Raw genomic sequence first — 24,242 nt, 5'->3', positions numbered from 1 at the left:
GAGCACAGCGGGGAGGGCGTTTGCCTTGCACTCGGCTGACCCGGGTTCAATCCCCAGCATCCCACAGGGTCCCCCAGCACCGCCAGGAGTGATTCCTGAGTGCAGAGCCAGGAGTAACCCCTGAGCGTCGCTGGGTGAGACCCCCCCGAAAAATGTAAAAATAAAAAAATTTAAAAGTTAAAAAAAAAAAAGACCAGGGCAGCCGCTGCCACAGGCAAAGCAGCAGGGGGGGAGGACAGGGGGGGCAGGGCGGGTCCTGTGGGCGCCCCAGGCCTCCTCTCCCACCCAGCCAGCAGCCTCTGGCGCAGGTGCTCGTGCGAGCCAGTAGGGACCCTGGGGGGGGCCCCCCCCAGCTCCCGGTGGCCCCACGGGGACCCGCCACAGTGCCCACGCCCGGGCTGGAGGAAGCGTGAGTCAGCGCCCGCCGCCTGCCCCGTCTGGGAAGTGTGTCCTGGGGAGAGCCCCGGGTGGCCCCTGCGTCCCCACCCGCGCTGTCCCGACCTGCCGCCATGCCACGGGACGGGGACGGGGGGACACGTCGCCTCCTTCTCTCCAGGTTTAGTTCCCGCGGCCACGTGTGCGGAGGGCCGTGAGCATTCCCCTCCTCGCAGGACCCAGAGCAGGGGTGGGGGTGGCGGGACGGGCGGGTCCCTGAGCTCTGCCCCTCGGCGGATCAGGAGCTGGGGCCTCTCCCAGGGCTCAGGTCCTTACTCTCGGGCCTCGGCCTCTGAGGTGGGGCCACAGGGGCCCAGAGGCGCACGTCGGTGGAGAGTTTATTTGGGGAAAGGATGCGGGTGGGGGCGGGGAGAGCTGGGCCTGGAGCAGCCTGAGGAGGAGATGAGGGAAACCGACTCTCGCTCTCGTTCTCGCTCTCTCGCTCTCTCGTTCTGTTCTTTTCCTGGACCAAGTTTTTAGTTTTAACTAATGAATGAGTTTTATTGAATCACCGTGAGAGGAGCAGTTATCAGGTCGTTCATGATTGGGTTTCAGTCATACCATGTTCCAACCCCGACCCTTCACCCCTGCACATTTCCCGCCACCAATGTCCCCGGTTTCTCTCTCCCACACCACCCCAGCTTACTCGATGGCACTCTCCCCCCTTCTCCCTCTCCCTCTCCCTCTTTCTCCCTTTCCCTCCCTCTCCCTCCCTCTCCCTCTCTCCTCCCTCCCTCCCTCTTTCCCTCCCTCCTTTTCTCTCCCCCCTCTCTCCCTCCTCTCCCTCTCTCCCTCTCTATTCCTCTCCCTCCCTCTCTTCCTCTCCCTCTCTCCTTCCCTCTCCCTCCCTCCCTCTCTCTGTCTCCCCCCCCCCCCTTTTAGTCACTGTTTTGCGATACAGCTTCTGAAAGGTTGTCACATGCATCCCTTTACTTCCTTTCAGCTCCCAGTTCTTGTCCAGAGGGATCATTTCTGTTTTTTTTTTTTTTTCTTTTTGGGTCACACCTGGCAATGCACAGGGGTTACTCCTGGCTCATGCACTCAGGAATTACTCCTGGCGGTGCTCGGGGGACCCTATGGAATGCTGGGAATCGGACGCGGGTCGCCGCATGCAAGGCAAACGCCCTCCCCACTGTGCTATCGCTCCAGCCCCAAAGGGCTGATGTTTTGCGGGAAGTTTCCCCTTTCTTGGGATGGTGATGAAGTCCCCGTCCCCTTTACAGTCCCTTAACCCTGATGTGTTTAAACCCCCTGAGCCTGCAGTTAACAGGCTCTTTGCCGGGGTCCGAGAGACAGGACAGCGGGCCCTTCCCTTGCACACAGCCAACCTAGGTTCAGCGCCCGGCACCCAGAGGGCCCGCTGTGCCCCATCAGGAGCCATCTCTGAGCACAGAGCCAGGAGTCAGCCCCGTGCAGAGTTGAATGTGACACTCCCCCAAACCCTCCCCCCCCCCCAAAAAAAAAACCCTGTATTTTAAATTCTTGTCAATAAGCAGATGTCCTAGCCACTCTTAGGATTAAACCGTGAACTGGTTTCGTCAGTTTTGTTACTAAGTTGCAAAGTCGAGTGAGGAGGCTTCACCTCCATGTTTAAACTTGTTGGTTGCGGGCAGGGGATCTCTCCGGACCCCTTACTGAGCCAGTCCCACCGGGCCCCTCCGATGGAGCGGGTGGCCCCTCTCTGCCGTCTCCAGATGAGGCCCCGATGGCCGTGAGGTTCCAGAAGCAAAACCCAGGTACACGGGTTCAGGGACGGACTCCAGGCCACACGTGGTGGCATTGGAAAGCTGCCACCTGCCCGTGTCCCCGCCCGCTCTGGGGTCCTGGCCGGCACGCCCACGACCTGCCTTCCGGGCATATCACCGGGCTTGATCCAGAGAGTCCCAAATAAATCTCAAAATGGATTACTCCCTGCAGAGGTGGCTCTGGCCCCCGACCATCTGCACTCTTAGAATTCCAGAAGTGCACGCGACCTCTCATGATATTCAAAATAAGCAATAGTAGATACACTATCTAGCGTCGGCCCCTGGCGGGCAGGCTTGAGTGGTGGTGGGAAAGTTTGAAATAATGGTGGTGGGAAGATGTAAGGGTGGTGGGATTGGTGTTGAGATATTGAATGCAATCAATTAATGCAAACAACCTTATGAAAATAAAATTTATAAGACTGTCACTGTTATCCCATTGTTCATCGATTTGCTCGAGCGGGCACCAGTAACGTCTCCATTGGGAGACTCGTTGTTACTGTTATTGGCATATCAAATACTCCACGGGGAGCTTGTCAGGCTCTGCCGTGCGGGCGGGATACTCTCAGTAGCTTGCCGGGCTCTCCGAGAGGGGCGGAGGAATCGAACCCGCGTTGGCTGCATGAAAGGCAAATGCCCAACCCACTGTGCTATCGCTCCGGCCCAAAATTTAAAAAATAATAATAATAAATAAAACTTACTGGCTACAACGTTAGCCGTTGTGGTTGTTAACCCAGCCGGGCCGCCTGTGTCTGAGGATTCCGACGTCGTGGGGCCCGGTCAGGGGGAGGTGGCCGAGGCCCCGGCGTTGCTGCCGCGTTATAAACATGGCATTTAATTGATCAGGTGCTACAGTGTCACTTCGCTTTCCCCCGATTGTCTTGCGATCTAAAATTCACCCCTAGGGGGCGCGGTCGTATTGAAAGTTTAGCTGAGCTCTCAAGAGCCATTTTACATGTCTGTCCCACGCGTGTGTGACGTCACTCTCGCTGCAGTGCTCAGGGCAATACAAGGTCCAAGGCTGCTTTAGATGTTATGATCGGGTGCTATTTTAGGAGCAATAACGACCGAAACGTACAGCTTAATAGTATTTGCTTTTCTCTCTCTCTTTTTTTTTCTTTTTTTGCTTTTTTGGGTCACACCTGGCGATGCATAGGGGTCACTTCTGGCTCTGCACTCAGGAATTACCCCTGGTGATGCTCAGGGGACCATATGGGATGCTGGGAATCGAACCCGAGTCGGCCGCGTGCAAGGCAAACGCTCTACCCACTGTGCTATTGCTCCAGCCCCAATAGTGTTTGCTTTTGTGAAAATTTAGCAAAATACTTTTGACCCCCCCATCCCCCCCGCATTGCAATTTGGGGGCCGGGATGGGGGGGGGTGTCGTTTCAGTGTGAGCAACTCCAAGTAGAACAATAAGCACATGTTTGACACATTTAGGATTTATTTTGGGTCTTTTTTTTAATTTTTCTTAAAATTTTAGTTATAACCCCGTGACATGCCGGGTCGTTCACAGCACAGTTGTGTCGGGCATTCAGTGTCCCGCCCCCGGCGCGACCTTCCCACGCACCCCCCCAGCCTGTCCCTCGCAGGCACGAGCTTGCTCCCTGTTGCGGGTCACGGCAGAGACAAACGGCGTTCTCGGACCCTGGTCCTGTGAGCCGCATGTGCTCACCCTGCATCTCCCTGGTGTCAGTGCAGCCCCGTCCAAGGGCCCGTGGGCTGGGGTCGAGGCTCCCTGCGCTGGGGGGCTTCTCTGTGGCTCCCCACAGGGCTGCAGGGACCGACGGGGCTGACGGGACCCTGGAACTCGGGGGTGTCCCAGCCGCACAGCCCAGCAGCCGGGGGGCCGAGACAGTCTGGGGGCTGGGCAGACGGACGAGGTCCAGTCGTGGCCGGGCTGGTGTCGGCTGTGTCTGTGGGCTGCTGGGCCCACCGCTTCCGAGAAGGCCCCCGAGCTCTCCGAGTCAGCGGCATCGAGTCCTTCCCATGGCTGCGTCACCTTGAGGAATTCCTGAAAGTGCCGGAACATTGGAGTGAAATAGATAACGGAAGTTTCCGTCGTCGTGGATATTTGTAGCATCCGAAATTTGTGTTGGGGGCCATGCCCCGTGATGCCGGGGTCAGTCTGCTCCCAGCTCAGTGCTCTGGGGTCACTCTGGGCAGCGCTTTGGGGGTCACGCAGTGCTGTGCTGGGGGTTGAACCCAGGCCTCCTGCACGCAAGGCCGGGGTCCAGCCCTTCCTGTTCGCGCTGTGGTTTCCTTGTCGATCAAGTGGCTGCATTGGTAAAGCTCTGCTATATGCAAAGAGGATTTTGTAGTTAATCCCGTTGATGCCAAAGACTCTTCCTTTTTTTTTTTTTTCCTTTTTGGGTCACACCTGGCGATGCTCAGGAATTACTCCTGGCTTTGCACTCAGGAATCACTCCTGGTGGTGCTCGGGGGACCCTATGGGATGTCAAGGATCGAACCCGGGCCTGCCATGTGCAAGGCAAACGCCCTCCCCGCTGTGCTCTGGCCCCAACTCTTCCTTATATTGGGATTAACAGCCACGTAAGTCTAAACTACTGTGGATTTAAGAGATTATCTTTAGCTATTGGGGTTCTTGGAGAAAGTAGGATTTTTGGTTCAGTCTTTAAGGAAGTCCAGAACTAAGCAATCTGTTTCTGGGGGAGGTGGGCTGGGGGTGGCTTGGAGCCACACAGAGAGGGGCCTGGGGGTCTGTCCCTCCCTCTGGGCTCAGGACTGCCCTCTGGTGGTGCTCACAAGAACAGACTCAGGGCTGAGGGTCAAACCAGGTGCCCACCAGTGGTCTTGTGCCAGGAAACACTTCTCTGCTGCATTCTCTCTCCGTCGCCGGGACTTGGCATTCCAACACCCTTACAGAGAAGGTGGGGGCGATAGACAGATAGAACAGGACAGGACAGAGGGGAGGGTGTTTGCCTTGTACACGGCCGACCTGGGTTCGATCCCCGCCTGGGTCGGCCTCGATCCCCGGCATCCTAGAGGGTCCCCTGAGCACCGCCAGGAGTGGTCCCTGAGTGCAGACAGGAGCAACCCCTGAGCATCACCGGGTGTGAATCCAGATACACCCTCCCCCCAAAAAAGGACTCCTGGCTCTGGGCTCAGGGCTGACTCCTGGCTCTGGGCTCAGGGCTGACTCCTGGCTCTGTGCTCAGGGCTGAATCCTGGCTCTGGGCTCAGGGCTGGCTCCTGGCTCTTTGCTCAGGGCTGACTCCTGGTTCTGTGCTCAAGGCTCACTCCTGGCTCTGTGCTCAGAGCTGACTCCTGGCTCTGGGCTCAGGAATCACTCCTGGCTCTGTGCTCAGGGTTCACTCTTGGCTCTGTGCTCAGGGCTCACTCCTGGCAGTGCTCAGGCGACGCTGTGGGATGCCGGGGATCTGGGTCAGGCGTGTGTAAGGCCAGCGCCCTCCCCGCTGCCCACGGGCCCGAGCCCCGTTCGTCTTTTAGTTACATCTTGCAGCTCCTTTCCCCGCGTGAATACGCACCTGTGTGTGTGTCCGCGAGTCACTTCATGCGGTCTCTGTTCCCGTGGCGTTACGGCAGCCTGCACAGAGAAGCTTTTCCCTTTGGATTCCTCCCGACTTCCCCTCCCTCCCTCCCTGTCTTCCCCCCTTCCCTTAGTTTCCAGTAATCATTTTTTTTGTTATCATTAATTTTGGGTCTAGAGCGATAGCACAGCGGGTAGGGTGTTTGCCTTGCACGTGGCTGACCCGGGTTCGATCCCTCCGCCCCTCTCGGAGAGCCCGGCAAGCTACCGAGAGTGTCCCGCCCGCACGGCAGAGCCTGGCAAGCTCCCCGTGGCGTATTCGATATGCCAAAAGCAGTAACAACAAGTCTCACAATGGAGACGTTACTGGTGCCCGCTCGAGCAAATCATTGAGCAACGGGATGACAGTGACAGTGACATTAATTTTTTCAGTGTTAGGAATTGACCCCAGACCCCACTCTCTTTTAGTTTTGAGCCACATTCAGCAGTGCTCAGGAGTTGCTCCTGGCTCTGCACTCTGGAATTACTCCTGGCAGTGCTTGGGGGACCCTACGGGATGCCAGGGGGGTCGAACCTGGGCCAGCCATGTGTAAGGCAAACGCCCTCCCCACTGTGCTCTGGCCTCTGACATGTCAGTTTTCATGGATGCTCTTGTTTTCGGACTTCAAGGTTTTCAGAGGACTTGGGCTTTTGAAACTAAAAGGACTTTTATAAATAGATGCACAAGAAGTATCTTCTTGTAACTGCCAAAGCTCGCTGTCTGAAGACTGTTCTAGAAGCCAACGCAGGAAACGGGCTCTGAGCGGGGGTCTCAGCAGTCAGGGGGAAGTTCGCCGCCTCCTCCCAGGACTCGCGCCCCAGCCTTAGCGTGGAGACGCCTTTCGTCTTCGTTAGCTCGGCAGATGCAAAATCACTTAATTTTATAGTTGGATTTTCTTTGGGCCATTTTTTTTTTCTCTCTTGTTCTTTGCTCATTAAAATTTCTGTATTCCCTGTGGGCCCGAGAGAGCTCAGGGGCCGGAGAGCTGCCTTGGGTGGGGGAGGTCGGGGCTGTGTCCTGGCACCGCGTTATCTCTGTTTTGAAACGTTCCGTGCGTACCGGTGGGATTCTGCCTCCGTCCCCGTCGCCGCGAGCGCTGCTGGGCGCTGGGGTCCGAGTCCGTGCAACTCGTGTGTCCGTCAGACAGTCAAGAGGTTTCCTCCTCCGGGACTTTGCTAGGAAATGTTTCAGGGGGAGAGAATATTTACCTCCTCCAAACTGGGGACGTGGAACACATCCCTCCCGTCTGTATAGGGCCCTCAGAGGGCCAAGCACGTTCCTGGCCTGGCAGACGTGCCCCGGGGTTACTCCAGGCTCAGTTTCTGGAGTTCTTCCTTGCCCCGTGCTTTGGGGGCCCACACGGTGCTGGGGGATCGACCCCAGGGCTCTTGCATGCACGGCCTGCCTGCGCTCTGCCCACTGAACTCTCTGACCTTCTGCTCACACGGGTCTGATGGTGGTTAAGTTGCTTCCAGTGAAGGCCAGTGCGCATGGGGCGGGAGCGGTCGTCCCGTGGGCCCGGCGCTGGCCTTCCTCCAGGCTGGCCTGGGCGCCGTCCCTCCCAGCAGGAAGCCCGGCGGGGCCCCTCCCCACGCCCAACACACACTCAGGGCAGCGGAACGGGTGGGCGAAGCGTTGGTCCCAGGCGGGCCGTGTCTCTCCTTCAGGCGAGCCCGGGCTGTGTATGACTCCGGACATTCTGAGAGGGAGAGTGGCGTGGAGCCTCCACCTCCCCCGTGGGCTCGTTTAGGGATGTGACCTGTGACCCTGTGACCCCGCATGCGCCCCGTTCCCCAGAGGCCCCAGGTCTCAGCACCCAGGGCCGCGGGGGTGCGGCCAGGCCCCTTGCTAGCCGAAAGCGCCGCTGCGTGCCCGGGAACTCGGGACACCCCCAGGTTTCTCTGCTCGAACCCTCCCCTTGAACCCTTTGTGCTGTATTTTTTTTTCCCTAGTAAAAGGGAAACAGAAGGGAAGGGAGGGAGGGCCCAGGGGTCGAGGCGGCTCCGAATGCGGGATGTAAAGCAGGTTCCCGAAGGGGTCTACATCTTGGTGGGGGGGGCCCTACGGGGTGCCAGGGATCGAACCCAGCCCAGCCGCCTGCACAGCAGGCGCCTCCTGCTGGACTCTCGTCCCAGCCTGGGTTTGCGTTTTGAAGAGTCCTGACGTCCGGGGAGAAGCGTTTGATAATATCCCCTCCCAGCACAGACTCTCAGGGGATTTCGTGTTGACCCGCCAAGTCATTCGGTTCCCCCGAGCCTCAGTTTCCCTCTGCCGGGAAACGGCGCCCAGGCAGGCTGGTCCTGCCCCGTCCACCCCAGGAACAGTCCCAGCTGCAGAATAAAGGGCCCTTGGAGGGTGCGGGCGGGCTGGTGAGAAGCGCCCGGTGGGTGCATGGGGAGCCCCGAGGTGGGTGCCCGCTGCCTCCGGCCGCCACCATGGCCGCCCGCCTCGTTCCCCAGCAGCTCCTGGGGCAGAAACTTCCTGGGTTTTCTTTTCCCTCCTCCAGCCCTGGCCCGTTCTGGGCCGCTTCCTGTCAAGCCCTGCCCCACCGCCGCCGCGGCCTGCCGGATCCCCACCTCCTCTCCCCTCCCTCCCCCTCCCCCCCACCCCCCCCTCTCAGCTTCAGACGCTGGGAGCCTGATCTTGTGCAGAAAATATCCCTGACATTTGCAGAGCCCCGGGACGCACTGAGCATGCTCCGTGGCCCTCCCGCCCGCTCGTTTACATACGAGTCATACCGGGCATAGCCAGCATGTCAGCGCCGTGAGCTGCAGCCCGAGCTGGCCAGAGGGCTTTGTCCTCGGAAATGTGCTTCGGGGTTTTGCTTTCCACTCCGCTTTCATTTCGAAGAAAGACTTGTAAAGACTTCTGAACCGAGTTTTTCCACGGCCCACCGAGGATACAATACCTAGCGCCTCCTCCACGGGAAGGTTTTTGTGTGTGTGTGTGTGTGTGTGTGTGTGCGCGCGTGTGTTCTGTGTGTGTGTGTGTGTGTGTGTTTTCTTTCGTGAATTTTTTTTTTCCTCCCTTCCCCTTCTCCCCTCTTTCACTTTCACACACTTTGTTTTGACCGTCGGAGGCTGGGCCTTTGTGAAGTTTTAGACCGGGAGCCAGGAAGGAGCTACTCAGCAATAATTGTTCCTTTTGAAACGAACACTTTCCGGGCCAGAGCGGAGAGCTGGTTCTGTCCGTGAGCCCAATAAATGCTATTTATGAAGATGGACCTGCTCAACTACCAGTACCTGGACAAGATGAACAACAATATCGGCATTCTCTGCTACGAAGGTACCTCCCGGCTAGAGACCGAGCACCTCAGGGTGCAGGCTGCCTGCTGGGTCCGTTCGATCCCCGTGGGGGGGGGATGGGGATTTTGGTGGGGCTGGGGGGGGCGGCTTTGAGAGGCAAGCGGTGGTCCGGTACTGTTGGGAGCACAAAGCGAGTGCTGTTTGGATGTTGGCGTTTGGGGAGAGGGGTGGAGGGGGGGAACGGCGGGGTCTAAACTAGGCGCTCCCCTCTTCTGGCTCCGACTCTTGGAACCGGGAACTCCTTAAAATGGATGTCCTTCCCCCGGCGCTCTCTTTAGAGGGACTAGTGAGACTTCAGCGCAGGGAAGTTGGGGGGGAAGAGAGGCAGGGAGGCCTCTCCCCGCCCCCCAGCGGGCCCTGCTCTCCAGCGGGCTCCGCGCACAGTGCTGGGCTTGTGTGCTGGCTCCTTGGGGTTCTGCTCCGCGTGTGGTGGGGGAGGGAGGCGGGCAGAGTGTGAGTGTGTGTGTGTGTGTGTGTGTGTGTGTGTGTGTGTGTGTGTGGTGGGGAAGGGGGGACGGACAAAGTTACAGTGAGCTTTTGTCTGGGGGAGCGATTGTCCCAAACAATGAAGAATTTTGCTATTCAGGCCGGGGGGGACCGTGTCACCCGAGCACAGACCGGCTCTTTGTCTGCGCCCCGCTTCCTGTGCCGAGGACGGAGCCTGACATGAGTGATGCACCCCGCACGCTCGCGGCTCTCGTGGGAGCGGTTGCGAAACACGCCAGCCAGAAAGCGTTAAAAAAAAAAAAACACCCAAAACTCTCCGGTTCTTATTGTTTGTTACCGACCCCCCCTCCCCTCGCCCCCCGCCCCCGCCCCCTCTAAACCGGGAGGCGACTGGTGGGGGGCGTTGGGAGCCGCCGAGGCAGGGGAAAGGCCGTTTCTTCAGCTGTCGGGACATTATCTACGTGCGATTCTGCAGAGTGGGAATGGCCTGGTCCGCGCGGCAAGTGGTTTTTGTTGGAAGCGCCGCCAGCTCCTGGAGCCGCCTCCTCCTCGGCCTCCTCCTCGGCGTTCCCGGGAGCAGTTTCCATGTTCCTCCCCGCCGGGAAGGGACGTTTCTCTGGGAAAAAAAGAAAACACGGCAGAAAGTTGGGAACAGGAGGCAGGCGAGACCGGGCCGCTTGTGCACATTTCACGGTGCTCCAATCGCTGGGAAAACGGGGGCCGTTTCCCCTTCCGGGAAGGAAAATATTTCATTCATGGGCTTGTCTGTCTGTCTGTCTGTCTGTCAGCCAGCCCTCGCCGGGCGCTGGGGGGTGAGGGCCTCGGGAGGAAAGCTGTTTCTCTCCGTTCCTGCTGGTTTCAGTTTGAAGCATTCTGGCGAATTCCTTTCCTGGAATCTGCTGTTTCCAGGACCCGCGTCTGAAGCGAGCCAGTGGGAAGGCGCAGGGAAGGCGCAGAGTGGGCCAGCGAACAAGTGGGCACCTGTGGAATTCGCGTCCTGCAGGTCATTTTTGAGAACTTTTTTTTTTTTTTAATCTTTAACAAGGCATTGAAAACATTTTAGGCAGTGGCTGCCCGGATTGTCGTTGACACGGAGTAATTGGATATTTGAAAAATGAGGCGAAACACGGCAGCGGCCAGTGCAGGGCCCGAGGAATAATCTGCCTTGGTGGGGAATGGGCGGCCCATTCAGTTTCCCTGCCCCCCAGTAGGTGGTCGTGCGGCCAGATTGCTTTGTTTGGGGGCAGCAGATAAGGAACCGCTTTCCTCGCTTTCCTCTCCTCGCCCGCCCCGGCTCTCTGGGAGGAAGAGACTCTGATTGTGGAAATCGGGGCCCTTTTGTGAGAGGATGTTTGTGGGGGGGGGGGCTGCACATCTGCTGCCGGTCCTGCCTGAGGAACGTTGACATCACTGTCACACCAACATCAATACACAGGAAATGGAGAAAGGCACGGCAGAATGTGAGTGGTGCTTTCGGCGTGGGCTGTTGATGCCTCCGCGGTCCGCGGGCGTAAACACGGCGCACATCTGCTCTCTCCGCTCGCCCGGGCGTCTTGAAGACCCGCCACATGTTGGCCGGGCCTGGGGGGGGGGGCGGGGAAGCCGGCCGGCCGGGCTGCGGGGCCTTCACGGCCAGGCCTGGGAGGTATTTGAGCGCCGGGGACAATGCTCACCCGCATTCCGGGCAAGTTATTTGAAAAATGGAATGCAGGGTCTCCTCCGGCGGCTGCCAGCCCCCTCCCTGCAGGCCGCGCAGGAAGTCTTGGCAGTTCTGCGGCGAGGCGGCGGATTCCTGCTCTGGGCCTCTGGTCTGTGGAGACGCTGATGGTTAGAGCTCTGGGGGAAAGAGCCGAGTTACCCCCCCAGACTCCCCGGCCTTATCAGACTCAGCGTGCCACCCCGTCTCCCCTCACCCCTGTCCCGCAGGCCGGAGCCTTTGGGCAGATGAGTTTCTGGTTTTATTTTTTTTTTTTGGGGGGTGGGGTGGGGGTGTCACACCCGGCGATGCTCAAGGGTTCCTCCTGGCTCCGCACTCGGGAATCACTCCTGGCAGTGCTCAGGGATGGGATAGGATGTCGGGGATGGAACCCGGGTCGGCCGCGTGCAAAGGCGAACGCCCTCCCCGCTGCGCTGTCGCTCCGGCCCCACGAGGAGCTGGTCTTCGAGAGGGTCTGGCCTGGCAGGTCCCGTGCAGCGCAGACTCTGAGTGAGTCCCAGCCTGGTGACAGCCCCCTGGCACGGGCCTGTCGCTGTGTAGACAACAAGGGCTGAAAGGAGACCAAAGGGGAAAATCAGCCGCCAGCTCCTGGCTTGGGGGTGGGTCCCGCGGGGCGGGCAGAAGGCACTGAGCTCTGTGTGCGCGAAGGCACCCGTGTGACCCCCCCCCCCACCTCTGCGGCCACGCTCCACGCAGCCCCGTGCCCCCTCGCCGGCCTGCACGCCCTCAGCTTCCCCCCTGGCGCCCCAGAACCCTGTGCGGGTAGGAGGGAAAGTCCGTTCCCCCCCCCCCCCCGCCCCCGTACCCCCCAAGGCAGCAGGAGCACATCCACCCGCCCTGCCCCCTCTGCACCCCCAGGCCCGCCCACGGGCCTCCTGGCCCCTCAGGAAGTAGCTGACTCAAGAGGGGAGCAGAGTCAGTGCCCCCCCCCCATGGCTGCTCCACTCGCTACTGTGTAATTTAGCTCCTAATTACAGCCTGTCTTGTATTCTCTAATTATCTAATTGCTGCAGATCTAAAACAGGGCCTGGGACAGCGGCAGGTACCGCACCTGGCCCTGGCCAAGGAAACTGAGGCCCAAGAGAGGCGATGTTGGGGTTGGGGTTGGGGTTGGGGTTGGGGTTGGCCGGGATGGTGGGCCCCGGGGTCGTGACCTCGGGGGATTTCCCCTCCACCAGGTCACCCTTTCCCATCATTCGAACTCCCTGCTGGGATGTCTGGGGTCACGCCCAGACCCTCAGCCTGGGACCCTCCCGCCTCCTGGGCGAGGGGACAGTCAGCCCGACCCTGCCCGCCACTCCCCTGCCCCCCGTGGTGCTGGGCGGGAAGGACCATGGCCGGGCTGGTGGGCGTCCAGCCTCCCTGACACTGGGGGCTTGGCTGGGCTTTGTTCTGGCTGGTGGCTTCCCCCAGGGCCAGGAAACAGGTTAGACCGCTGGCCCTCCCCAGATGAGCTCTGTTGACATAATTACCTGCTGCTGAAATGTTGGGTCCTGATAAACTGGGGCTCTGAGCTGCCACAGCCAGACCTTTAATTACGGGTTCGAGCCCTAGGGTGTGATTTGGTTGAAGCTTCTCCCCTCCGGCCTTCACGGGAGCTTTCTATTGGGAGAAAGTCGGAATGAGCCGGGTGTGGGGGAGGGGTCAGTGCAGGGGCGGGGGGGGGGGGGGGGGGGGGGGGGAGAGGGGCCAGTGCAGAGGGCCTGAGCGAGTCTCCAGCCACGTCCCCAGTGGCTCCCACCAGTGCCCCTGGCCAGCCCGTCTCCGTCGGAGAGCGGAGGAAGGAGCCCGTGCGGGAGGGCGGCCGGCCAGGCGGGGCAAGGCTGGGCCCTCGTCTTTTGTTCTCCCGTTGGCCCGGCCCCTTCTTCTGGGCCCCGGAGCTCAGGCCGGGTCCGAGAAGGGGAAGGGGCCGCTTCTGAGGGTCACCGGGCCACGAGGGCGGGCTGTCCACTGGCCGCTGCTGTGTCCGGGGGCTGTTGATTGGTAGAAGAGGCCCGCCCTCAGGGAGGCAGGGGAGGAGAGGGCGGGGAGAGGGAGGGAGAGAGGAGAGAGAGGGGGGGAGGGGGAGAGGAGAGAGGGGGTGGGAGGGGGAGAGGGGGAGAGAGGAAGGGAGAGAGGAGAGAGAGGGGGAGGGGGAGAGGAGAGAGGGGGTGGGAGGGGGAGAGGGGGAGAGAAGGAGGGAGAATGAGAGAGAGGGGGAGGGAGGGGGAGGGAGAGAGGAGAGAGAGGGGGAGGGAGAGAAGGAGGGAGAGAGGGAAAGAGAGAGGGGAGGGAGAGAGGGGAGAAGGGAGAGAGGTGAGAGAGGGGGAGGAAGAGGGGGAGAGGGGGGAGAGAGAGAGGGAAAGAGAGAGAGGGGAGGGGGAGAGGAGGAGAGAGGTGAGAGAGGGGGAGGGAGAGAGTGAGAGAGAGGGGAGGGGGAGAGGGGGAGAGAGGTGAGAGGGAGGGAGAGGGGGAGGGAGAGGAGGGAGAGAGGGGGGAAGGAGAGAGAGGGGGAGGGGAGAGAGGTGAGAGAGGGGGAGGAAGAGGGGGAGAGGGGGGAGAGAGAGAGGGAAAGAGAGAGAGGGGAGGGGGAGAGGAGGAGAGAGGTGAGAGGGGGGAGGGAGGAGAGAGAGGGGGAGGGAGAAGGGGGAGGGGCAGTGGGACGGGGAGAGGAGAGAGGGGGAGGGGCAGGGGAGGGGGAGAGGAGCCGGGTTCCTAAAACATGCCCAGGTAGGCCCTGGGTCGGGCCAGCCTGTGTGCGCTGGGCAGGTGCGCCCGCCCGCCCGCCCGCCCGCCCGCCCGGCCCTCTCTGGGCAGGATTATTTTCTTTGGCTCCTGGTCTCCCTCGCTCTGTTTGGGGAGGCAGCTTTCTCCCTTCCTTCCTCCTTCCCTTCCCTATTGTCTGTGGCCCTCCTGTGGGGGGGAGGGGCAAGGGTGAGTGTTTCTGAAACAGGCGGGTGGGGTGTCTGCAGGGACCCTCCCCTCAGCGGGGGCGGGGGGGGGGGGGACCTTCCACTCCCGGGAAGACCAGGTGGAGGTTTGCCATGAAGGATCCCGGATTTGGGTGGGGCAGCCCCCCCAGGGGGAGGTTCCCGGGGTCTCTGCAGCCTGGAGTATAGAGTTGATCCTCTTTACGCGGAAGTGAAGCGGGTCAGTGTGTCACCTGTTCCCCGCCCCCCCACCCCCCACCCCCAAGTCTCAACTGTGGTCATCTGAGCTTAAAATTGGAACTTGGAAATGTCTATTCAGCATCTCTCCCTCCCCCCCCCGCCCACCCCCACACACTTTGCTTTGTTACCTTCTTTACTGTAGTAAAAAAACTTTTTCTGGAGCTGGTTTCCAGGAATTGTATAGGGGGCTTGTGGTAGGCGGGCGCCGGGGGCCGGGGGCCGTACCTGCTGAGAGGACGCTTCCTTACCCGAAACAAACGGGACTCCCGGCCCCCCGCCCCCCCGCGCTCGGGTGGGTCTCGGGGAGGTGTGTGCCGCAGCCCCAGAACGCCTGGAAACGGGGTAACGGGAACAGGCTCTGTCCCGTCCACACCGCCTGCTCCTGTCCACACTGCCTGCTCCCGTCCGCCGCCAGGAGTGTCTCTGCTCAGCGTCTCACCCTGCCCTACTTCCACCCGGGAGCTCCAGGACTCACGTCGCTGGTCGTGAAGGGACACCGGCAGGTCAGGCAATGGCCCGCTGGACCCTGAGTGTTTCTGCCCCGTGCCCGTGACGGTGACGTGGCTGGCACAGCTCTGCTTTACTGCTTACCTGACTCTCTGTTCAGTTCTGTTTGGGGCCTCCCCCGCTGGTGCTCAGGGCTGACTCCTAGCTTAGTGCTGTGCTCAGGGAGCACTCCTGGCGGTGCTTGGGGTCCCTCTGTTGGACCCTGCCTTGACTCTGGTCAGCCGTGTGCAGGGCAAGCGCCTTAACCCAGTGTGAACTCCCCAGACAAGTTTTGTCTGTGGTTTTGTTTTTTTTTTTTTGCTTTTTGGGTCACACCCGGCGATGCTCAGGGGTTACTCCTGGCTCTGCACTCAGGAATTACTCCTGGCGGTGCTCAGGGGACCCTATGGGATGCTGGGAATCGAACCCAGGTCGGCCGCGTGCAAGGCAAATGCCCTCCCCGCTGTGCTATCGCTCCAGCCCCTGTGTTGTTTGTTTTTGAGCCACACCTGGCAGTGCTCAGGGCTGACTCCTGGCTCTGTGCTCAGGAGCCACATCAGGTGGGACTTGGAGGGGCCACACGGAGTGCTGGGAATCGAACTTGGCTCAGGAACATGCAAGGCAAATGCCCTACCTCCCTCGGACCCCTCATTTTCTTAATTTTTTAATTTATTTTGGGGTCACACCTAGTGATGCTCTGGGGTTCCTCCTGGCTCTGCACTCAGGAATTACTCCTGGCGAGGCTTCAGGGGACCTTATGGGATGCCGGGGATCGAACCCGGGTCGGCTGTGTGCGAGGCAAGTGCCCTCTCTGCTGAGCTCTCGCTCGGGCCCCTCACAGATGTTTGAGTTCTGGAGGAGTTGGGGTTTCCGGGGTCCCTGTGTGCTGACCGCGAGCTGCCTCGCCACGTGCCCAGCGCCGTGCCCGCCTCTGGACTCGCCGTCTCCCCCCCGGAAGGGCCAGGGTGCTGAAGGGTACGACAGGAAGTTCCCTGGTAGCCTGCCCTCTGGACAGTTGCCCCCGGACTCAGTTTACCCACCTCCCGTTTTCCTTCTCTCCTGATTGGGCTGAGAGTGCAGAAGTGTACTTGGCTTTTTGTTCGTTTGTTTGGGGGCCACACCCAGCAACGCTCCGGGGGTCCCCCTGGCCCCGCACTCGGGGATCCCTCCTGGAGACGCCTGGGGACCAGATGGGGTGCTGGGACCCGCCCGGGTCAGCCGCGTGCGAGGCCGACGCCCTCCCCGCGGCACTGCCGCGCTGGCTGCTTTCCACTGCACTTGCTTTACCCGTTTCCGCTGCCCACGCTGCCCACCCGTGTAAGCGGCGGGGCCGGGCCTCTGCGGCCGGTCACTTCCCGTGCACGATGCCCTTGGGTCCACCGCATGGCTGCAGACGGCAGGACTTGGTCTGCCTGGCATTCGTGGGCCGGGGACAGACCCGTGGGTTCCTCCACAGACTGGGGCGGGTCGTGGGGGGTCATCCCGAGGCTGGACGGCTGCGCCGTCGGAGCCTCTATGTTTGACTCGTGCCTTCCCGATGGGGGGGGGGGGCGGGCACCGTTCCCACTCTCATCCCGGCCCCTTCTCCCCCACCTCCTGGCCTGCAGTGCCCCTTACGGTCTCCTCTGGTCACCTCCTGGGGGAGTGGACAGCTCAGCGGGCAGCGCCTGGCCATCGTCTGCCACGGGCCTCTCTCTGGTCACCTGCAGGGCTGGCGGGGGGTGAGTGGGGGGCGAGGCTCACCCTCACTGCTGAGCTGCGTGAGTTCTCCGTGGCGCTTGGCCCCTGACCCCTGGCTGGCCGGGCAGGTGTCCTCTCTCAGTCCTGGGCTTCTCCCCTGGCCGCCCGTTTCTTCCTCAGTGCAGAGCCTTCCCGCTGGTCGCCGTCCCGTCCGTTTGCTTCCCGGAGGTGCCCCGCGCAGGTGTCCTGGGAGGCCTTTTTCCAGATGGAGGCAGCTCAGCGGGGGCGAGGGTGCGGAGGGCGGGGCGGGTCGTGCCTGGGTCCCGTATGTGGGGGTCCCGGCCCGACACGGCCCCGGCCCACTGCTGTTCCACCGTGCACTTAGTGACGGGGGGCGGGGCGGGGCGGGGGCGGGGACACTTTGGTGGGCGTCTTGTTTGTCCCGAGGCGTCCGAGGTGTGGGGAATGGTGTGTCCGGGGAACCGGGCCGCGCGTTGGTTTGGAGCCTGTGCCGGGGGGACCTCGCGGAGGAGACAAAGAGCGATTAGCGTCGGGCAGCGGCTGGAGCTGAGCATTAATAAGCAATTTGCTCCGAGCCCGGGCCTGTGGCAAGTCAGCTTGACGGCACTGCCAGATTTCTTTGGAGGCTAATCCAGGGACTTTCAGATACGCAGAAACAGCCCGAATGGTTCCAGCTCCTCACACAAAGCCCCGCATTGTGCGGCGGTGGCGGTTTCCGAGTGACCGGGACCCGGAACAATAGCGCACATTATGCGCCCGCCGGGTTTGAATGAAGAAGATTGGGCCGTATGGATTGGTCTTGATTTTTATTTTATATCTGTGCTGTATGGAAAGAGTTGCCTGTTTGCTTCTTGGCTCGGGCCTGGCTTTTAATGGAGCCGTCTCCAGAATTGGATGCCTTGGGCCCCGGGCACGCGGCCAAGCCGTCGAGCGGAGTGTTTACATGGTCCGGATCCAGCTGGACGGGGCCCGAGGGTCTTCCCTGATAACGCTTGGGGGGGTGATGGGTGCACATTTCTGGGTCCCCCCCAGCCCCCAGCCCTCCTCGGAAAACAAACACGTCTTCCGTTCTGTGGCGTTCAGGCGACGGGGACTTAGCCAAAGCTGTCAGGTGGGCAGCGTCCCCCGAAACCCAGCTTCCGGCCGAGTCGTGCATGCTTTCCGCTAGAGTGGGGTCAGGAACCCTCTAGAAGCTGCTCGGTGACCCCGCGGAGAACCCTTGTTTTATTCCCCGCTGAAAGCGTGCAGGTGCGTTGAGCCGTTCTCCGTATAAACCCCATGACAAGTTTTTTTTCTTCTTTTGGGGCGGGGGCTGACTCTTTGAGCCACACCCAACAATGCTCGGGGCTGACTCCTGGCTCGGCACGCAGGAATCACTCCTGGCAGTGCTCAGGGGCCCACATGGGGTTCGGGGATCGAACCCGGGTCTGCTGCGTTCAAGGCAAACACCCTCCTTGCTGGACTGTCACTCTGGTGTCTTCCCCGTGTCAGGTTTCGTAGCCCTGGGTTCGGGGTAGGGATCAATTCCCAGCATGCTCTGGAGTTACAGAGGGTGGGAACTTCCTTCGAGACTCTAGAACAGTCTCAGGCCACCCCCTTCGCTTTTTGCTTTTGTGGGGGCGGGGCCAGCCTGGCGATGCTCAGGGATTCCCTCAGCTCTGCACTCAGGAATCGCACCTGGAGGGCTGGGGGGGGGGGCAGCTGGGATGCTGGGGGTGACCCGGGACCAGCCCTGCTCCAGCCCCTCCCACCAGGTCACCCAGAGTCCCCTGGGGACTGTGGTCTTCTTTCAAGTGAACAAACAAAGGAATCCCCACCCCCCTCATCCAGGTGCCTCAAGGCTGCCCCCAAGGATCCTCGGGGCTGGGGGGTCAGTATCACCCACTTAGGGAGCGGGGAGAGGCGGGTTCCAGTGTCCAGTGACGAGTGCCCTGCCCTATCCCCTGCCTTCCCCCCTGCCCCCCTCCTCCCCCCACCCTCCACTCACCTCCTTGCTCCCTTACCCCTTCCTGCTTGAGGGAGAAGGTCGCTTCAGAGGCTCAGCCCCTCGCCCCTGCTCTCCCTGGGCCGAGCTCAGCACCCGCTGATGGTCCCTGCCCTCGGCCCCTGCCCTCGGCCCCTGCCCTCGGCCCCGGGGTCTCTGTGCCACCCACTGCTGACGCCTTTGGGATTCCCGAGATGCCTCTGAACCTTGGCTCAGAGACTTGCCGAGTGCCCGTCGGGGTGGGCATCGGTGGGCAGCACTGGGCAGGGGCTCTGGGGGAGGACACAGGAGAACAAGGCAGCTTTTTGGCTCACACATACATGCACGCACACATGTGCACACATGGACACACGCACATACATGTCCACACAAGCACACATGCACACACATGTCCACACAAGCACATACAAGCACACACATGCACACTCACACGTACATGCACACACATGCACACATGCACATACACGTCCACACAAGCACACACACATGCACACATATGCACGCACACACACATGCACATACATGCCGCAGCCTGAGAACAGATGGGAAGGGACCCCAGGAGGACCCAGGCCTGGCCAGGAGCTGACCCCCTGTGGGTGCTGGAGTCACGAGTGACAGGGCTGGTGGCCGTGGGAGGGGCAGGGAGGGCTGGGGCTGCCCGTGCAGAGACGGGGACGGGGAGCAGGGCGCTGGGGCTGGGGCTGTATAGCCGGGCTTACAGGGCCCCGGGGCGGGCAGGGGCCTATCGCCCAGGGCAGAGGCCACAGCGGGATCGGGATTTGGGGCCAGAGGGGAAGCGTCACCTCACCGGCCCCTCTCCCCGCGGTGGTGTTTGGGGCCCCGGTCGGGAACGTTCCACGGATGCACCGTGGCTGCCGAGGCCCCGCCTGCACCGAGCCTGGGTGCGGGGAACAGGGACACCCCGGCGCGCTGCCTGCCCGGCCCAGCTCCTGACGTGCAGGGGGAAGTGGTCCCCAAGGACCCCCAGCCACCCCGGTGTTGTGCCCACGCCGCAGCCTGTCCTGAGCGGCCTTCTCGCCCGTCTCCGTCACAGCCGGGACAGCTGCGGGTACCCGGCAGCCCGCAGGAGGACGGGCTGGGGCCGGAGCAATAGCACAGCGGGGAGCGCCTCTGCCTTGCACGCAGTCAACCCGGGTTCGATTCCCAGCATCCCATATGGTTCCCCAAGCACCACCAGGAGTAATTCCTGAGTGCAGAGCCAGGAGTAACCCCTGAGCATCGCCGGGTGTGACCCAAAAAGCAAAAAAAAAAGAGGACGGGCACCCCATCGCCCGCACGCGCTGGCCTGGCCTCCCGGGCAGCTTTGCCGCCGCTGCTCTGGGGGTTGGTTCCACGGCCACAGTGCTCCGGGAGCAGCACACCTGGCGGGGCTGAAAGCTGGCGAGCCTGGGCCAAGCCCCGGGAGAGAGCGGGCTCGTGCCCCCCGAGACCCGCCGGGAGTGTGTGTGTGGTGTGTGTGTGTGTGTGTGTGTGGTGTGTGGCGTGTGCGCCTCCTGGGAGTGGGACAGCCGCTTCCAAGGGGGGGTGGACCAGGCCGATCACGCGGCCCAGGCCCGGAGCCTGCAGGGGAGCACTCGGGGAGCACTTGGTGTGGGAAGACTATGGTTCCCTCCTGTGCCCGGGGGGGGGGTGGGGAAGGGCCCCAGAGACGACAGGACGGAAGCAGGGCCCCGGGCATGTACTGAAGGGTGGGTCTCAGGGCCGGGAGGAGCACACAGCCCGGAAACACGCATTTGCCATCCACACGTCGGGTGGCCCCGGGTCCTGGTCAGGGGCAGGTGCCAACGGTCAGAAGCTCAGGGGCCCGCGGGAGCAGCACCGGGAACGTTGGTGCCGATGGAGGTCCAGGGAAAATTGTTTTCGCCCGAGGTGGGAGCGTGGGGCCAGAGGGAGCCTCCCTGCAGGGGGCCGGGGCAGGCCCAGCACTGCGAGGGGCTCCGAGCACCACTGGGAAGAGCACTGAGCTCCCCCCCCCCCCCGCCACGGAAATTAGAACCGACAAAAGTCAACCCAACATAGCAGGAAAAATGAATGTGACTGAAGTGAGTGAAGACAAAGATGCGGGGGAGGGGCGGGGGGAGCTCACTGGTGCTCAGGGGTGACTCCTGGCTCTGCACCCAGGAGTTACTCCTGGCAGTGCTCGGGGGATCCTATGGGATGCCGGGGATCGAACCGAGGCTGACCCTGTGCAAGGCAAAGCCCTCGGGCCTAGAGTGTCTCTCCAGCCCTGGGTGGAGCACTGGAACCATGATTAGAATGAGCCAAAGTGGGGCCAGAGTGATAGCACAGCGGGGAGGGCGTTTGCTTTGCACGTGGCCGACCTGGGTTCGATCCCTGGCAGCCCAGAGGGTCCCCCAAGCACTGCTTGGGGTAATTCTCGAGAGCAGAGCCAGGAGCATCCCCTGCGCACCCTTCGGTGTGGACCCAAAACCAAAACAAAAAAAGCACAAAACAAAACCAAGAGTTAACCAGAGGTCAGTTTAGGCCCCGGTTTCTGGGGTCCGGCTGCCACAGGGGGCAGTTCCACGGCCTCGTTGGCGCGTCAGCATCTGTGGTGGGCAGAACCCGCTGAGAAACACGGTGACTTTTTTTCTTTTTGGCTCACACCTGGTGATGCACGAGGGTTACTCGGTTACTCCTGGCTCTGCACTCAGGAATTACTCCTGGCGGTGCTCGGGGGACCGTAGGGGATGCTGGGAATCGAACCCGGGTCAGCCGAGTGCAAGGGAAACGCCCTCCCCACTGTGCTATCGCTCCAGCGCCAAGACGGCGACTTCTCTTCCGAGTAGCAGCGCCTCAGAGGGGAGCCCGGTTCCTTGCGTGGCCCCAAGTTTCTCCTTCCCCGCTGGGGTCTGCTAGATAGCCTGCCCTGGGGGCAAGACCCCCGATCTGAGCTGACACGGGGACGGCAGGTTGGCGAGGCCGGAGGCAAGTTCACAACTGGCTCCCACCCACCCACCCACCCACGCCCGGGATTGAGGTCACCCGTGGGACCCCCGGGAGACTCTCACGAGTGTCCGAGCATCTTGCCTGGGCCTGAAATCCCAGGGGCGTCCGTGAGCCAGTTGCCCCGAGGCTGAGCACTGGGTAGGCCGGTGCCCTGGAGCCTCCTGGCCCCGCCGGGCCCCACCCTGCCACGCGGCTCACGTCTGTCTCTGCCCACGTCCTGCTGCGGACCCCCGGGGTTTGGGGTTCGAGATCGCCCAGGAGCGGGGTGAGGCAGGACGGACAAGGCGCCGGAGCCCGGGGGCCGGAGAGCCCCTGGCGGACAGAGAGGGGCGCGACTCGCCGGGGGCCGCGGTGGCCCCTGCACTGGAGTTTTGCTGGAAGTTAAAGCTGCCGTGTGGGCCCCCACAGAAGGGGGCGTCTGCTCGGCCTCGTGTCTTCCCCCGTCCCCACCCCGTGTCGGGGCTAAAGCAGCTCAGCCCCGGTGGCCACGGCGTGGTTCGCTCCCGCGGGCTGTTGGGAGCGCGTGAGCGGGAAGCTGCATTTCCTCCCGTGTCGCGGCTGTCCAGGTGCCTGAGGCCGGGCTCTCGCCGCTGGCCGGTGACTGGCTGGGACCGGCGGGTCCAAGGGCGGAACGGAAAGGTAACGGCCTTGGGCGGTGCCTGTTGGACAGCCCCTGGTTCTTGCGAAAGGGTCGGGTTTCCGGGGACAGGCCCGTGACTGATGGGCGCCGTGGAAGGCCCGTCTACAGGCCCGAGCCGCCTCGCCCCTGTCCGGTGGTGAGGGGCCAGGACACAGATCGCTCAGGGACTCCCACCCTCAGCCGTGGGCAGAGACCCCGTTTGCAGGGGCTGGAGGGGCTGGGCCGGCTCCCGAAGTGCCGCCCCGAGATGGTGGGAAAGGTGGGCGCGAGAGCGTGAGCTCCGGTGCCTGTCCCCCCCACCCCGGCCGGGAATGGCGAAAGGCCGTCACCAGCCTGCGCGAGGAGGGGAGAAGTCGGGCCGGCGGCAGCGCCCCAGACGCCCCCTCAGAGCTGGCACTGCCAGAGGAGACGGGCAGCGCCTCGGGAGCCCCAAACGGAGCCCACCGGGGGACAGTGGCGGGGACTTCCCCCACCGGGCACTGTTGGCCAGTGACAAGGCGCCCGGTAGCCGCCCCGCCCCCGAGGCCCTCGGAACCAGGCCCCGGGAGGCCGTGGACACGGACACCAGCCCCGGGTACCCGTTTCACTTGAAATGCCCCAAGTAGGCAGACGCAGAGAGACAAAGAGTCCCCGGGGGCTGCCTGGGGCCCGCGGGGGGCGGCACATGCCCCAGGGGCAGCTGGGGGACCGAGTGCGCTAAAATTAGACCCTGGCGGCTGTCACGCCAGCAAGCGGGGCAGTTTGACCGGATGAGTTGTGGGCCGTGCGGATTCCTGCTCAGTGTGGCTCCACTCGGGGGGTGGCGCGGGGGACCGGGGGTCACTGCCAGTCACTCGTCTGCGCCTCTGCAAGCCCGTGTGTGCGTGCCTGTGTGTGTGTGTGTGCATGTGTGTGTGCATGTGTATGTGAGCGCGTGCACACACCTGTGTATGTGCGGTGTTCATGTGTGTGCGTTCGTGTGTGTGGGCATGTGCACGCACCCGTCTGTGTGTGCAATGTGCATGCGTGTGTGTGCATGTGTGTGTGTATGCAGTGTGCATGTGTGTGAGCACCTGCATGCACCTGTGTGTGTGCATGTGTGTGTGTGTCTGTGAGCACTTGCACGCACCTGTGTGTGTGTGCGTGTGTGTGTGCGTATCTGTGTGTGCGCATGTCTGCTTGTGGAATATCGTGAGTATTGCTGAGTCACTCACGACCCTCGCTGTGATCCCGAGGGCGGCAGAGGGGGTGTTTGTGCTCCCAGTCGTGTGCCCAGAACCCGACTCGGCCCAGCAGTGCTGACGTGGGGGTCAGGGCGCTGCCCGCCCGTCTCCGTGTGCGGCTTCCCGTGTCCGTTCTGGCTCCCGGAGCCGCTTCCTCCCCCGGGGAGGGCGAGCTGCAGGCGGGGGAAGAGGGGTCGCGCCCGCACGGCTGCTGGAGTCACAGTGCTCGTTACCCGAGTACCCCCGCCCCAGCCCTGCCCGGCGGCTCCGGTCATGGCCCCCTCTTGCCTCCTCTGTCCTCTCGGGCCTCTGCTCCGTGTGCCCCGAGACGTGCAGGGGGAGGAGGCGGCTTCGCAGCCACGGAGCAGCCACTGCTCCGGGGGCCCACGGGGTGGCCCGCACCAGAGAACTCCTAGGCAACCCGCAAGGCCCCAGTGGGGCGCGCCTTGCCCTTCCGCACCCTGGAAAGGCCCTATGAAGGGTTTGGGGTGGGCCGAGGGGGTGGGTCTGTGCCCCCTGTCAAAGACAGACTCTGGGTTGGGAGCAGGAGGGGGTGGGGGGGAAGCTTTGGGGACCCCTCCCAGCCTGCGGGTGAGCTTCCCGCTTTCTGGCGGGGTGGAGGCACCGCCTCTGAGCCCCACAGTGTGGGAAGGCCCAAGGGACGGGCCTTTCAGCTGCCAAGGCTGGTGGTGGTGAGGCGGGACATATGTGCGGCCCTGCGCGTGGCCGACGCTCACCTCAGGGCCTTAGCACGTCAGCTCTGGGCGCTAAGGGCATTTCTCTCCCCTGGGTAGGGAGGATGGTGGGGGGCCCGGGGAACTGAACCCTGCCTGGCGCCCACTTCCCCTCCTCCTCCCACACCCTGCGGTCCCTGGGCCCTGAGCCCTGTTGGGGGCCTCTCTGCACCCCCTCC

The 24,242-nt window shown here is 62.4% G+C and overlaps 1 protein-coding gene across 4 annotated transcripts in view; it reads left to right on the top strand.

The window, feature by feature from the left end:
- VGLL4 (vestigial like family member 4) overlaps positions 1-24,242 on the top strand; it is a 98,642-nt gene that overhangs the window by 38,079 nt on the left and 36,321 nt on the right. The window contains exon 1 of one of the 4 annotated variants that reach the window (XM_055136288.1): positions 8,410-9,013. The exons of 2 other annotated variants lie outside the window; for them this stretch is intronic. In XM_055136288.1, the coding sequence (XP_054992263.1) occupies positions 8,932-9,013 (82 nt within the window). In that variant the 5' untranslated portion in view covers positions 8,410-8,931. Of the gene's footprint in view, positions 1-8,409; positions 9,014-10,317; positions 10,941-24,242 lie in introns of those variants that run through there. One more of the 4 variants, XM_055136291.1, reaches the window with a different exon arrangement.

The sequence above is a fragment of the Sorex araneus genome, chromosome 4 (assembly GCF_027595985.1).
Source record: "Sorex araneus isolate mSorAra2 chromosome 4, mSorAra2.pri, whole genome shotgun sequence".
In the NCBI taxonomy this organism is placed as follows: domain Eukaryota; kingdom Metazoa; phylum Chordata; class Mammalia; order Eulipotyphla; family Soricidae; genus Sorex; species Sorex araneus.
Note: the sequence above shows the minus strand (reverse complement) of the source record. Positions and strands in the feature narration are given on the sequence as shown.